The sequence below is a fragment of the Condylostylus longicornis genome, unplaced genomic scaffold, assembly GCF_029603195.1.
Source record: "Condylostylus longicornis isolate FDR11 unplaced genomic scaffold, ASM2960319v2 ptg000044l, whole genome shotgun sequence".
NCBI classification, from domain to species: domain Eukaryota; kingdom Metazoa; phylum Arthropoda; class Insecta; order Diptera; family Dolichopodidae; genus Condylostylus; species Condylostylus longicornis.
In genome coordinates, this window is record NW_026578013.1 from 628045 (window position 1) to 641775 (window position 13731).

Consider the following 13731-nt stretch of genomic DNA (forward strand, 5'->3'; position numbering starts at 1 on the left):
AAGGAAAAAGCTATCAACTATTTAAAATCTTTTATTTCGGGATATAAAAATATATTTATACTTCTTTTACTTTATTAGTTTTTTTTTTAGAATTTTAAATTTTTAAACATAATTATTTATAAATATATTACATTTAATAAACATAAGAATACCATAAACAAGAAATGGAAATTTGCAAAAATAAACTGACAAAAAATTGTCTGTCGCATTAATTAACGTTATGAACTAAAACAATATTTACAGTCAAATTTTTGACTCATTTGTAATTTGTAATTAAATAATAAGATTTAATACTATTTAATTTATTATTAAAAAAATAAAAAGTAAAATTTAATACATATTTAAATTATTTTAGATAGAATTTAGAATATAAAAAATTTTGCGCGCGCGAATTTTTTATTTATTTTTATTTTAATTTTATTAAAAAATGAATTTATAATTATTATATATTTTTTTATTTAGTTATAACTTTAAGTCCAGTTTATTTCCCTAAAAAATTTCATACAAAAAGAAAAAAAGAAAACTTATATATTTTAAACTACACTCATTTATTTATTTTACTTGATATTTTAAGATGCATTTATTAGAAATAATATTAATATAAATTATTTTAAATAAAGAAATAAATAAAACAATCACAATAATTTTTAATTTTAATTACAATTGGAAATTTTTGAAATAAGTCATTTACTTTGTAAATGAGCCATCAATATCAAATAAGATTCGAAAAAAAGCCGTTCCGTTCTCATTTGTACTTAAAATAGAGATGAACCTTAGCATAAGATCAGAAATAACCATACGATCTACGACATTTGAATCAAAACGTTCATTTTTAAAAATTTGCAATAAAATTTTTAAACAAAAAACTGGAGATTTGTATAAAAATTTAGTATAGTGTAGAAATGCACTTACTCAAATTCAATAAAAATTAATATAAATATGAAATGTTATTTAAAATTCACTTAATAAAATTACTTATTTACGTCATTCGAAATTTATTTAAGATACTAGTTTAACATTTCACTTACCTTGAACATCAGCATTCACAACTATATTGCAACTATACATAGGTGTTACTAAACGTTGAGGTTGAAACTGGAATGCTTTTTTACAGCCCTCCTTAACAGCAGACATTATTTGTCCTAAAATATTATTTATCAGTGTTGTATTATGCTATTATGCACATATACATATGATAAAAAACATACATGATGCAAGCAATTAAATAAACATACCCGAAAATGGTCCAAAAGTTTTAGAATTAAAATCGGTTTCTGGATCAATTTTCCAATCTAAAATCAAAAAACAAACTCCTGTCATTGGTTCTTCACATAAAGGACCTGCTGCTGTAGCCAATTGAAACCCATTTATAAATGAATAATCGAAATCCTTACGGACATCCTCTTGATTGGATTTACTAATAGAAATGCTTGGGTTCCAAAAATTTGAATGTATGTAATCGCTCAAGTTTAATAAAATATTTGTTCCAATCTTTTTAGGACCAACTGACCAGATTTTATTCACTAAATTACTTTTATCATGTGGTAAATTGATTTTAAAGTCGATTAATGCTGTTTGCAAGGAGTTTTTAACCTGATTTATTATCAGAATTTGTTTATCTGATAAAGTATTAAATTTTGTAACAGCTAGTAGAATCTATAATAACGAAATTTACAAATTTTTAAAATTAAAATGATAAAAAGAAATTATCTTTTTTTACTTTAAAAATATCAACGTTTGCTTCCAATATTTCGGTAACTTTTTGAGGCATTGGTAAAGCTAACATAGCAATTGAACACGATTTATTTGCAGTTTGAATGTTGATAATTTTTTTTGAAATATCTTCCTTTTCTGTTTTTAAAATCATTTCATTAACCATATCAACCGTAGCTTCGGGTACAATAGTTTCTCTAAATGAAACAATTGGCTTGGAAACATTCAGTTTTATTTTAGCGTAACTCTCTTCCAAATCTCTGACACATTTTTCTAAATGAACTTCACCCAAAGTTGCTATAACGTGTTCTCCTGTTTCTTGTAGGGATACTTGTACACATGCATCGGATTGATTAAGCAATTTTAAGCCCTTCAACAATTTCGGCATTTCCAAAGGATTAACAGGCTCAATCGCAACACGAAGAATGGGTTTTGCCATCTGATTCATTTCACTAAAAGAGGGACAATAAATACTGCTACTTAGAGTTGCAGATTTTACAACTGCATTTTCTAGACCACCGATTCCTGCGCCAAATATTGAAGGAATTAATTCAACGGAAATTTGAAAACTATGAAATATTACCTATTATATTTCCTGCTGGAACTTCTTCAAGGCTCTCAAGATCACCACCCATAAATAGATATAAATCACCCACAACAATCTGTTCAACATATGGGAAATCAATTTGCTCGGCATTTTCTTCTAAAATTTTTGGATTGTGTTTTGGCGATAAAGCAAAAAGTTTCATTCCTTTTTTAATAGTTCCACTAAATACTCGCGCAAATGCAATAAATACATGATCGTTTTTATCGTCTAGTGTTTCTTTTTGTGATTCGACTTCTGTGTTATTTTTTGAATCATCAGTCGCCAACGTTTCAATTCCTTTTTCAATACTTTGCAAATCAGCATTTTCTTGCGTTGCTTGCTGTTGCTTCCTTTCTAATATTTTTTGCCTAGCAATTTCTCTTCTCTTGTCTAATTCTTCTTGGGTTAGCCTTTTAGGTTTATTCTCCGGCAATTTTGATTTTTCCACTGCTACCATCTAAAAAATTTTCCACAAAATGAATTACGTACAAATATTTAAAAAAAAAAGTTAAAATTTAATAATCCAAGCCTACTTTAGCACTATATTTAATTTTAAATAAATTAATTTTAAATTAAAGTGGCGTGGCTTCTAATTCTAACTGAACACAATTGAAAACGGGAATTTTTAAAAATGTAGCTAGGCTATGAATATCCCGTTTTTTTTTTTATTTTAATAAAAAGAAAAGGATTCGCGAATGACGTCATTTATGAACATATATCTATCTTTTTCAGGCCACCAATCGAAGTATGAATTTTCGTGCTAAAATAGAAATAGCGAGTCCGATGTTAAAAACACAATCACGTAAACTACTTTTATTTCCCTAAATTTTCATAAGATTCAATATCTTTTTCAACTTACGCGCCCTTTTATAGCACACAGGACATTTTATTTGAATTCGTAGTATAAAAAATTTCGATTTCTTTTCCAAAAATTCTCATTTCGATTTCTTTTCCAAAAAATTTTACTGATGTTATACTAAAGTTTTCGAAAATAAATTTTTAAGATCAAATAAATATCCAAAACTCAATTTAAAGATACTTTTCAGAAATAGAATTTAATTTACATACCTTGGAAATAAAAGCAATAACTGTTTCACTTTTTGGATTACAGTTGACAAAATGTTTTTTTAATTCTTGTGTTTGAATAGGGAAACTTTTAAAATCGTAACTACTCGAACAAAGAAGTTGTTCCGAACGTTCTTCATCAATGCATTTTGGTGATGGAATGTTATCAACAACTATTTTTAAAACTGAAGTATCAATTGGTAACCATTGCTGAAATAAAATTTTTAATTGAGCTCTTGGTTCCGTTAAGCGTAAATCTCTAGCTTGCAATTTAACCCCAAGTTTTTCTGCTACACCAGGTAGTTTTTCTTTATCTTTTCTTATTATTATAATATCATAAAGATTCCAAAGGTTTTCAAAAATAAATTGAACAAACATTGGTTTTTTTGCTTTTTCTTGGGCTCCCAAAACAGAACATTTCTTCTTTGCATTATAAAAATAATCTCCCCATAATGCTTTTTCCAACTCTTTCGGTTCAATATTTAAACGTTGCGAGTACATTTTAGCAAAATCATCGATTGTAAAGGCCCAACCATCTAAAGCTGAACAGAACACAACATTTTTGTTCTCTGGCGAAAAATACAATTTCGAATCATCAACTTCATCTAAGGCTGAAACATAATTCTTATCCTAAAATTATTTTTATAATTTTCAACACTTTTTCTAGATTGATAAATTATTACCAAAGTAGTTTGTTCTTTTGATAAAATATCAGAAGCAAATATATTTCCAAATGCTGCATTAACCTGTTCTAATACTTGAGTAATATGAACATACGCGTCTAAAGGTGACATTTGCTTTTCCAATATAAGCCTATCAATTTTATTTAACAATAATACTGGTTTTAGTTTCTCAGTATAAACCTGTTGTAAGCAAGCTCTAGTTTGTGGACAAACTCCTTCAAGAACATCAACCTAAAATTAATTTATCTTAACAGATAAATAACATATAAAACCACTGTCATTACAATTATTATAGCTCCATCGCATAATCTAACTGCTGTTGATACTTCATTACAAAAATCTATGTGCCCAGGAGAGTCAATTAAGTTTATTAGGTATTCGTCACTATTAGGAAAGTTTTGATAATAAAGAGAAATACTACTGCTTTTCATTGTTATCCCACGTTCTTGCTCATCTGGACGGTTATCCAGATATCGAAGTTTTCCAGCCATTCTTTGAGAAATAATTCCTTGTAGATGAAAATAAATGTTAAAAAATTTCTTCAAATTGTGAAATCGTATTAATGAATTTAGTTTAATTTACCATTACTAGCTACTAAAGAATCAGCCAAAGTGGTTTTGCCATGATCGACATGGGCTAATATACAAATATTACGAACTTTTGATATTTCATTTTGTAATTCAATCAACTTTTTCAATTCAACAAAAGGCATTTTTCTATTAAAATTATTTTCCAATAATTATTCTTAAAAAAACTTTACATGTACTATAAGCGCTATGAATCAACACGTGTTGACAGCGTTAAATCATAACATAAAATGTTTTATTTACAAAACAATCATCAGCTGGTTAGTTCCCATAAAACCTTTCTCTTCTTTATTTTAACCCAATAAACATAATATCTTTCAAGGAAGTAAATTCTAATTCGGTTTTAATTTATATGAGCAAAGAGATTTATAAAAACTGGTAAAGCTTATATGAAACTAATATTAAAAATTTTATTATATTATGTTAACATTCTTATTAAGTTGAATGAAAGCATACTCCTATATTTTATTTATTGAATGATTAAGATACATAGTGTTAAATAATGCAAAAATATTTGTTTAAAAATCCACTCAAATTCCCTAAACGTTGGCAATTTATAAAACAGAATCATAACAAGAAAACTAGATGACTTTGTTGACGTAAATTCCTTCAAAATTGCAAAGTGGTGAAAGGTAAACGTGTTTTGCAATTTTTGTAGCATTTGTGAAATTTTTTTAATTGGTTTCACAAGGATTTTTTAGTAGTTATATTACTAGGAAAATAAACTTTTGCTTAGAGGAAATTTTGAAAATTATCTAAAAATATGGCACAAATTTCACCTGAAGTTAAAAAATCAATTATCACTAGGAACTTGCAAGAAGTTCTAGGAGATGATAAAATGACATCAATACTAAAAGAAAGAGATTTAAGAATATATTGGGGAACAGCCACAACCGGCAAACCTCATGTAGCATACTTTGTTCCTATGTCGAAAATAGCGGATTTTTTGAAAGCTGGTTGTGAGGTAAGAAATCGATAAAATTTTATTAAAGTAATATTTACCTAACCTTGTACATGTATTAGGTTACAATATTATTCGCTGATCTACATGCATACTTAGATAATATGAAAGCACCATGGTCTCTACTAGAACTTAGAACAAAATATTATGAAGCAGTAATTAAAGCAATGTTAACATCTATTGGTGTTCCGTTAGATAAATTAAAGTAAGCCAAGAAAACTGTTTTTAAGAAATGATAAAATACACCTAAATATTTTAGATTTGTACAGGGAACTCAATATCAACTCTCTAAAGAATATACTTTAGATGTCTATAAACTTAGTTCGGTGGTCACCCAGCATGATGCCAAAAAAGCTGGAGCTGAAGTTGTTAAACAAGTGGAGTATCCATTATTATCAGGTTTACTATATCCCGGACTCCAAGCGCTTGATGAGGAATATCTTAAATGCGATGCACAGTTCGGTGGTGTCGATCAAAGAAAAATTTTCACTTTTGCTGAAAAATATTTGCCAGCACTTGGCTATGAAAAAAGAATTCATTTGATGAACCCAATGGGTAAGTAAATAGAAAACTAGAATTTTTGTTTTGAATAAGAAATCAATATCAATATTCTCGATAGTTCCTGGATTAGCTGGAGGAAAAATGTCTTCTTCGGAAGAAGACTCAAAAATTGATTTGTTAGATACCCCAGCAGCTGTTAAAAAGAAATTAAAAAGAGCTTTCTGTGAACCAGGAAATATTCAAGACAATGGACTACTATCTTTCGTAAAACACGTTTTATTTTCATTATTTAAAGAGGGTGAAGGTTTCCAAATTTCTCGAAAGCCAGAAAATGGCGGAGATTTATGTTTTAACACTTATGATGATCTGGAAAAAGCATTTGCAGAACAAAGTTTACATCCTGGGGATTTGAAAAGTGCTGTTGAATTCTATATAAACAAATTATTGGAACCAATCAGAAAAGAGTTCGAAAACCCAGAATTAAAGTAATTATTAAAAATTTTTAAAATTGTAGTTAATTGAGAAATGCTTCTTTTCTTCTTAAGAAAACTAAGCGAAGCAGCTTATCCATCTGGAAAAACAAATGGTTTAGCAAAACAAAAATCTAATACGCCTGCGGATGTTGAAGATGGACCCCATAGATTAGATATCCGCGTAGGAAAAGTTGTTGAAGCGAAAAAACATCCGGATGCAGATACGCTCTATGCCCTACAAATTGATGTAGGTGAACCAGTTCCAAGAAGTGTTGTCAGTGGTTTAGCAAATTTTGTTCCCTTAGAAAGCATGCAAGATCGTTTAGTAGCCGTTTTATGCAATCTAAAGCCGTCCAAAATGCGGGGTATTGAATCCAAAGGAATGGTTTTATGTACATCAAAGTATGTAACTTTCGTAAAAGAAAAACGTTGAAATTAAGAATTAGGTAAATGTGAAAATTTTTTACAGTACTGAGCATACAGAAGTGGAGCCAATTTTAGTTCCAGAAGATTGTTCGGCTGGGGAAAAAATTACTGTCGAAGGATATTCAGGGAATCCAGATGAACAATTAAACCCAAAGAAAAAAGTAAGTATATACCTTCAGAATTGGAATTCTAAAAATAAAAAAAAAACAAAAATATGGTGTTTATTGCTGAAACTTTTTTTTTACATAATAGATCTGGGAAAAATTACAAGCAGACCTAAAAACGAATTCAGATGGTGAAGCTGTTTGGAAAGACAACTTTTTATTAACACCGAATGGGCAAAAAATCTTAAGTAGATTAGCGAACTGTTCAATAAAATAAGTGCTTTGAATTATACTATTTTTTTTTTTTTTGTATTTATTAAAATTTAAAATATTGTTTTGTGATTTATCTGTTTTAAAATTTAAAAGCAAATTGCACATTATACATATATAAATGTTACTTTGTAAATTTTTATAACATTCGTGAAACAGCTTCGATAAATAAATTAAAACGCCCGATAAGATTTTTTTCCTTTAAAATTTATTACATTCTCTAAATCACACCATATGCTGAAATCACACCATGGCTGAACTATAAGGAGAGCAAACTTTTTGTTTCTATTGACTGATAAGGAATAACCATCGAACCAGAGATAACAGAGAGAATTTTTCAACAAATATTTTGTTAAAATATAAAAAAAAATTAAACATTAAAACAAGTATAAAAGAATAAGAAAATTTAAGCACTTCCAAAAAATCAAAAAAAATTTCTTGTGGAACATTAAACTTTTCCTCAAAAACAATTCTTCGGTTTATGAAGTGTAAAACATATTTTGTTGCATTTATAAATGCATATCTTATATTTTATATATTGTTACATCTTTAATTAGTTTTCATAAAATTATTGTAATTAATAGACCCTAATCTACAACTGCATGCGTAGTTTCTTAATTGCGTTTGCTGCAACTAAAATTTTAAAAATATTCTTTTGTCATTTTTGTTTTCTTAAAAACTCTAACGTTATATGTAAATATAAGCGTATTTAAACTTTCTCGATGGTAATTTAAAATTAAAATTTTAATTGGTGCCAATTAACCGAAAACAAAATTTTGTAAAACTGATTTAAAAATGAAAAATTTTAATTTTCTTATTTATTCAATTAAAAAAGTAATAAACAAAAGAGAATTATTCAATTTATTATAGTTAATTTCTTCACATAAAATTGAATTATCAAGCGTAAAAGAATAAATTATTTTAATTGTATAATAACAAAAAAATATTGTAATTGCTTTTTAATTCCATTGTTTTCATTATGAAATCATAAAACATATATAGCTCTGTACATAATTATTTATGGTTATTAAGGCATTTTAAAGTTGTAATTTTTTTATTTTACATTTTCATAGGATGAAATTTAAATTGAATTACCTACGCAACGTTATTCATACAAAAAATACTTTTTCAATTCAATATTTTATGAATTAATATTAAAAATAAAAATAATCTACCGCAAGCTACTGGTAGCACATAATTTATACAAATATTAACATTTTTTATAGGAAAACAGTACAAACAAACGATTCCTTTAAGTAAATAAAATTATATTTAATAAATCATTTTATTAATATTTTTAATATAATCAATTCAACTGAATTACTTGTTTTCAATTACATTACATAATATTAATAATAATATTAATTTTCTAATTTATAATAAATATAAGAAAAATTAAAACTATTAGTATAATTAGAGAACTTTTTGTTGTATTTGAATTATTTCTTGGTTGGCAAACTCTTCTAACATGATCAGTTGTTAAACCACGTCTTCTTAATAATTTATATGTACTATCCAAATCCTATACCATAATTAAGGAAAAGTAAAAAAAAATTAATCAGAAAATTATTATTTTATCTTCATTTTAATTCTCTTACATCAAATGGTAATGGTTGTAAATTCCTTGTTAAAATTATTGAAAAAAAGCTTTCTCCCAATTTTAATCCACAAAATGTTAAAACTAACTGATCTTTAACTGCCTTTACAACTATAATAAAAAATACCTATTGTTAAATAATTGTGGTATGTATTTTAATTTTCCAAATTGAAATCATTACAAACCTTGTATTGTTCCATTAAATTGATTATATTTTAAAGCTGGTGAAAATCCTTTTTGTTTATCAACTGTTACCCAAAATCCTGGTGTTGCCCGATTAAATTGTAATGCATATTCAATAATTGTTGTTTCGGAATCATAATAACCTCTTTCCTCCCATGTTAATTCCAATAATAAAATTTCATCATTTATACTTGAAATTTTTTTATTTGCAAAATTTGCAAATCGAACCTTAATAGAAAAATTATAAATATAAGTAAATAATTAAAAGTTTTTATTCATATTAATAAAATTATGGAATATTTACATTATAAATTGTGATTTCAGCGCACGTATCATAATAGTAAACACCAGGATCTGTTGAAAACCCAGCATGCTCTATAATATCATTTCCATACCATTTTCCTAATATCTTAAAATAAAAAAAGATGAATTAGAATTACAATAACTGAAATTATATCGAAATTAACGATTTAAGATTCTATTAACTTATGATTAACTTTTACAGTTAATTATAATTTGATTTCTTTAACATAATTACAAATTGCAATGTTGATTTTTAGTTGCGATCAAGCAGTTATAAATTGACATTCCGAAATGCAATATTCTTCTTGAAACTGAGTATTTCGCATTCAGGTGGTTTCAAGCAGAGCATTCAAGATGTAAATTTCAAACTAATTTACTATTACAATTAAATTTGAAATATTTTGGAATTTTATTTTTAAATTTTATTAATTTTAATAAGAAATATTTGCAAATTTTTTCTTTAAAATAGCTATATTTCTGTGATATATACACCTGAATCACTAATACAATCTAATAATAGTGGAAATTTTATTAAAAACAATTTAAATTACTCCATATACACATACATTTTTTATATATCAAATTTATACAGAACTATGCAAAATACCCATGACATATAGATTTATTTCCAATGTAAATGCAAACAATGAAAACTAAATTTAATTATAACACAAGTATACAATCTTATAAGGTTTAAATTAAAATAATTTTGAAAAGCTCATAAGAAAAAAAAATACATAATAAGTTTTTTCATTTATCAATTAAAAAAGATCTCATCTTTTATACACCAATAATAGAATAAATAATAGATTCACTTTACAACAAGATTTTTAATAATTGCAAAAATTGTAGCAAGTAAAAAAAAAAGAAAATTTTGTAATTCAATTAAATCACTTATTACAAAAGTAACTACACAACAAATTTTATTCTACTGCCTACATTAATTTGAAAAGAAGAATAGAAATTCGATAGAAATTAAAAACAAATTGTATTTTATTTATCGGAACCAATAATTTTAAATTTTCGTTCATAATACAAACCATTACTGCAACTTTGCATGTTTATTTTATTTACCGCATTACTACAATTTTGAAACCAGGGAAACTAGAATTCATTGAATAAAGTTAAGGTGATACAATAATACTGAAAATCTGATATCACGATTCAAATTTAAAGAAAAGACCTTTTTGCAAGAAATTTATTAAATTAGATCGGAAACGATTGGTCGATCTCAGCATTTTGAAATATATTAAAATTCCTTAAAATCCGACACAAGTATGAGTACACACAATACTGTAGCAGACATAATATTGTAGTATAAATACCTCTCAAAATTGCATCAATTTGATATCTTATATACAATGCAACAATCAAATGTGTTAGTAACTCTAAACAATAAAATGTTTTTGATCAGGGTTTACAATATTAAATTTGACTTATGAAAGTTTAATGAGTGTGCGTTTAACAGCATCAATCCATTTTATGCTTAAGTACTATGTTATGTTACATGAAATTTGTAAATGGGATAACACTAAAAATTCAATTCTAAGCAACATTATACGAAATATAACGTAATAGTTAATTAATTAATTATCCAATATCCCGCCTCTGTCAAGAATTTTTTTTTTCTTTTCTTTATAAATAGAAAATTTATTGGAAGAATGTTTTTTTGAAGTTATGCTTAATTAATTTTTGATGTCATTTCGAGTATTTTCACAACTTATTATGTACTTATATACATACATACATGTATTTGGACGTATCTTATATGTAATAATTTATATACATGATCTGCTATGTAATATTATGTGAGTGTTATTAAAGAATTAAGCATACATAAATATTCTTCAATAATAAACAAGTTATAAAAATATTGCAATGTTAAATAATTAACGTATTACTTAATAATTATATTGAGAATACTTTGAATTATTATAATAAAAAAAATAAATATTATGCATTAAAAAACCTACTCGCGTATAATTTCCTATTACTATTGCTCGCATAAAATCTTTAAATTAATTATTATAATTCCAAGGTTTTTTTTCTTGTTAAAAGAAATGATATTATAAATATATTATTTTTTTTTTATATATCTATAGTAAATGATTAAAATTTTTTTAAATTTACGTAAATTATTCAAAAGATTATTTCAAAATTGGATAATTAAAAATTGTCCCTTTCAATTATTTCAAATGCTACATATGACTACATATGACTACATAACTTAAGTAAGTAAAAAAACATATATATACAGGGTCGTTCAATAAAGCGTATACAATATCTATATATCTATCATCTATATAGGATTAATATAATCATTTATAGGATTGTACAGTAGATGTAGCGAAAAAAACCCATTTGTATTTCACTATTGTAAAGAAAAATATATAGCTTTAATATTTTTGATTTTTATTGATTTTAAGGTCTATAATTATCTTAAGAAACTGGGCAACATTCTGTAAAATAAGTAAACGAAATAAGTGAGAGTTAGAGAAAACTAAATGACTAAAAAAAAATTCCAAAAACTTGATTTTTTCTAAAATTTGAATAGTTTTTATTCTGAAATTTCATAAAATATAAAATCAAACAATATATTGAATACAAGCCCTTTACAGGCCCTTTGAAAAAGAAGTTGTTAAAAACTTCTATTTATTCGAGAGGGAATGTGTAAGTATATAAACTTAGGCAAGTTCCAGACAAAAATTTTACATATAATATTGTACATTTTAATGAATCAGTCTGATCTACAGCCCATTAAAATTAAGAAAACCAATTAATATAAACAATTTCGCTTTTTCAAAATTTATGAAATAAACTTGAATATCAGCATCTACCTATACAACAATTTATAAATTTTTATTGCGAATACATTTAAAATCTACTTATGTATTCAGAAAAAATATGTTAAAATTTTATTTTTCTAGTTTTCAGCTTTTCAAATTCTAACATACTAGACTATAATATTAGTATATATGTACAACCATTTGCATATATGCATATACATATGTATGTACAAGTGTAATATATTTTAGAATACTTATTTAAAAATTCAAAATTATAAAAATATTTTCAATATGTGCAATGCGCATAATATTCAATATAAAATTTTAATAAACAAATTTAATTACGCAATTATTAGCTAATTTAAAAATTATTTTTAAATAATGAAGATAATTTTATTTTTAGAAAAAAAAAACTCCCTAATTTATGCAATAATTAATATTTTATATACATAGTCACTCATTAATCCATAATATTTATGTTACTTACAAAAACAAATTCTTAATTAAAATAAAAATAATTAAAAATATTTTTAATTTTTTATAATATATGTAGGTAGGTACTAACTTTATCTATATCTAATCCTTTTTGTGGATTAACATTCATACAAAATTGTGATGGACGGCTTTCATATGCTGTTGATATTTTTAAAAAAATTAATATTACAAAATATATTAATAATTTCAACATATTTAATAAATAATTTTTTTTTTATTAATTAATTAAATAATATCAATAATAATAGTAATGAAATATTCTAAAAAAAAAATTTTAATTTAAATCTTATACGATAATTAATTTTTTTTCATTCCGTAATGTAGTATATTTTAAATATATTATTTTTCCAAATTATAAATTTAATTATTTTTTTTTTTCGAAAATTACAATATTATATTTAATTTAAAAAAAATTCTTATATTGTAGTTGAATTATTTGCTTTTTAATTTTATTCTAAATTTTTTTTTAATTAATTTAGTTTATTATTTTGTTATAATTATAATTTTCCACATGTAATTTAAATATTTTCTAATAATATTATTTTAATTATTATATAATATAGTATTTTTTAATTTTTCCGTATAATAATTTTAATCGTTTCGTTATCCGACGCAATATTTGTCCGATTTTTAAATTATGCGATCAAAATCTTTTATGTTATATTGTATTTGTTTAGAATTTTACAACCGTTCAGGATCACCAATTTTCACAAAATAACTGTAAATTATATTAGAAGAGTAAAATAAGAAAAAAAGATAGGTATATATGTACATGTTATTGTTATATTTAGTTCTAGTATTGGCTACAACATTAATCGAGTCAATTATAAAAAAGAAAATTCCAAAATAATAATAATAAAGAGAAAAAATATAATATACATTTATAGCCTATATGTATATTTGCTATCGTATATATAACTATAATAAGTATTTATACATAATTATATATAAAAATGTATACGCTTAGTCGTATATAGTAGTGAAAATTTACTGTAGTA

The 13731-nt window shown here is 24.9% G+C and overlaps 3 protein-coding genes across 4 annotated transcripts in view; 1 reads left to right on the top strand and 2 right to left on the bottom strand.

Annotated features, from left to right (window-relative positions):
- LOC129610116 (elongation factor-like GTPase 1) overlaps window positions 1-4827 on the bottom strand; it is a 42601-nt gene extending 37774 nt beyond the window's left edge. The window contains exons 1-9 of one of the 2 annotated variants that reach the window (XM_055522492.1): window positions 4630-4827; window positions 4332-4555; window positions 4048-4278; window positions 3368-3994; window positions 2297-2756; window positions 1721-2238; window positions 1236-1656; window positions 1029-1142; window positions 405-489 (exon numbers count right to left, since the gene is read on the bottom strand). In XM_055522492.1, coding sequence (XP_055378467.1) covers window positions 482-489; window positions 1029-1142; window positions 1236-1656; window positions 1721-2238; window positions 2297-2756; window positions 3368-3994; window positions 4048-4278; window positions 4332-4555; window positions 4630-4759 — 2733 coding nt within the window. In that variant the 5' untranslated portion in view covers window positions 4760-4827 and the 3' untranslated portion in view covers window positions 405-481. Of the gene's footprint in view, window positions 1-404; window positions 490-1028; window positions 1143-1235; window positions 1657-1720; window positions 2239-2296; window positions 2757-3367; window positions 3995-4047; window positions 4279-4331; window positions 4556-4629 lie in introns of those variants that run through there. The other variant, XM_055522491.1, reaches the window with a different exon arrangement.
- Window positions 4828-5259: 432 nt separating this feature from the next.
- LOC129610235 (tyrosine--tRNA ligase, cytoplasmic) lies at window positions 5260-7558 on the top strand. The gene is made up of 7 exons (XM_055522720.1): window positions 5260-5598; window positions 5658-5800; window positions 5855-6150; window positions 6215-6581; window positions 6642-6971; window positions 7039-7156; window positions 7248-7558. The coding sequence occupies exons 1-7, from the start codon at window positions 5398-5400 to the stop codon at window positions 7374-7376; spliced, it is 1584 nt and encodes a 527-aa protein (XP_055378695.1). The 5' UTR covers window positions 5260-5397; the 3' UTR covers window positions 7377-7558.
- Window positions 7559-8616: 1058 nt separating this feature from the next.
- Window positions 8617-13047, bottom strand: LOC129610331 (uncharacterized). Its single transcript, XM_055522873.1, has 5 exons — window positions 12804-13047; window positions 9454-9558; window positions 9152-9377; window positions 8968-9077; window positions 8617-8891 (listed from the first exon to the last, which is right to left on the bottom strand). The coding sequence occupies exons 1-5, from the start codon at window positions 12924-12926 to the stop codon at window positions 8739-8741; spliced, it is 717 nt and encodes a 238-aa protein (XP_055378848.1). The 5' UTR covers window positions 12927-13047; the 3' UTR covers window positions 8617-8738.
- Window positions 13048-13731: the final 684 nt, after the last annotated feature.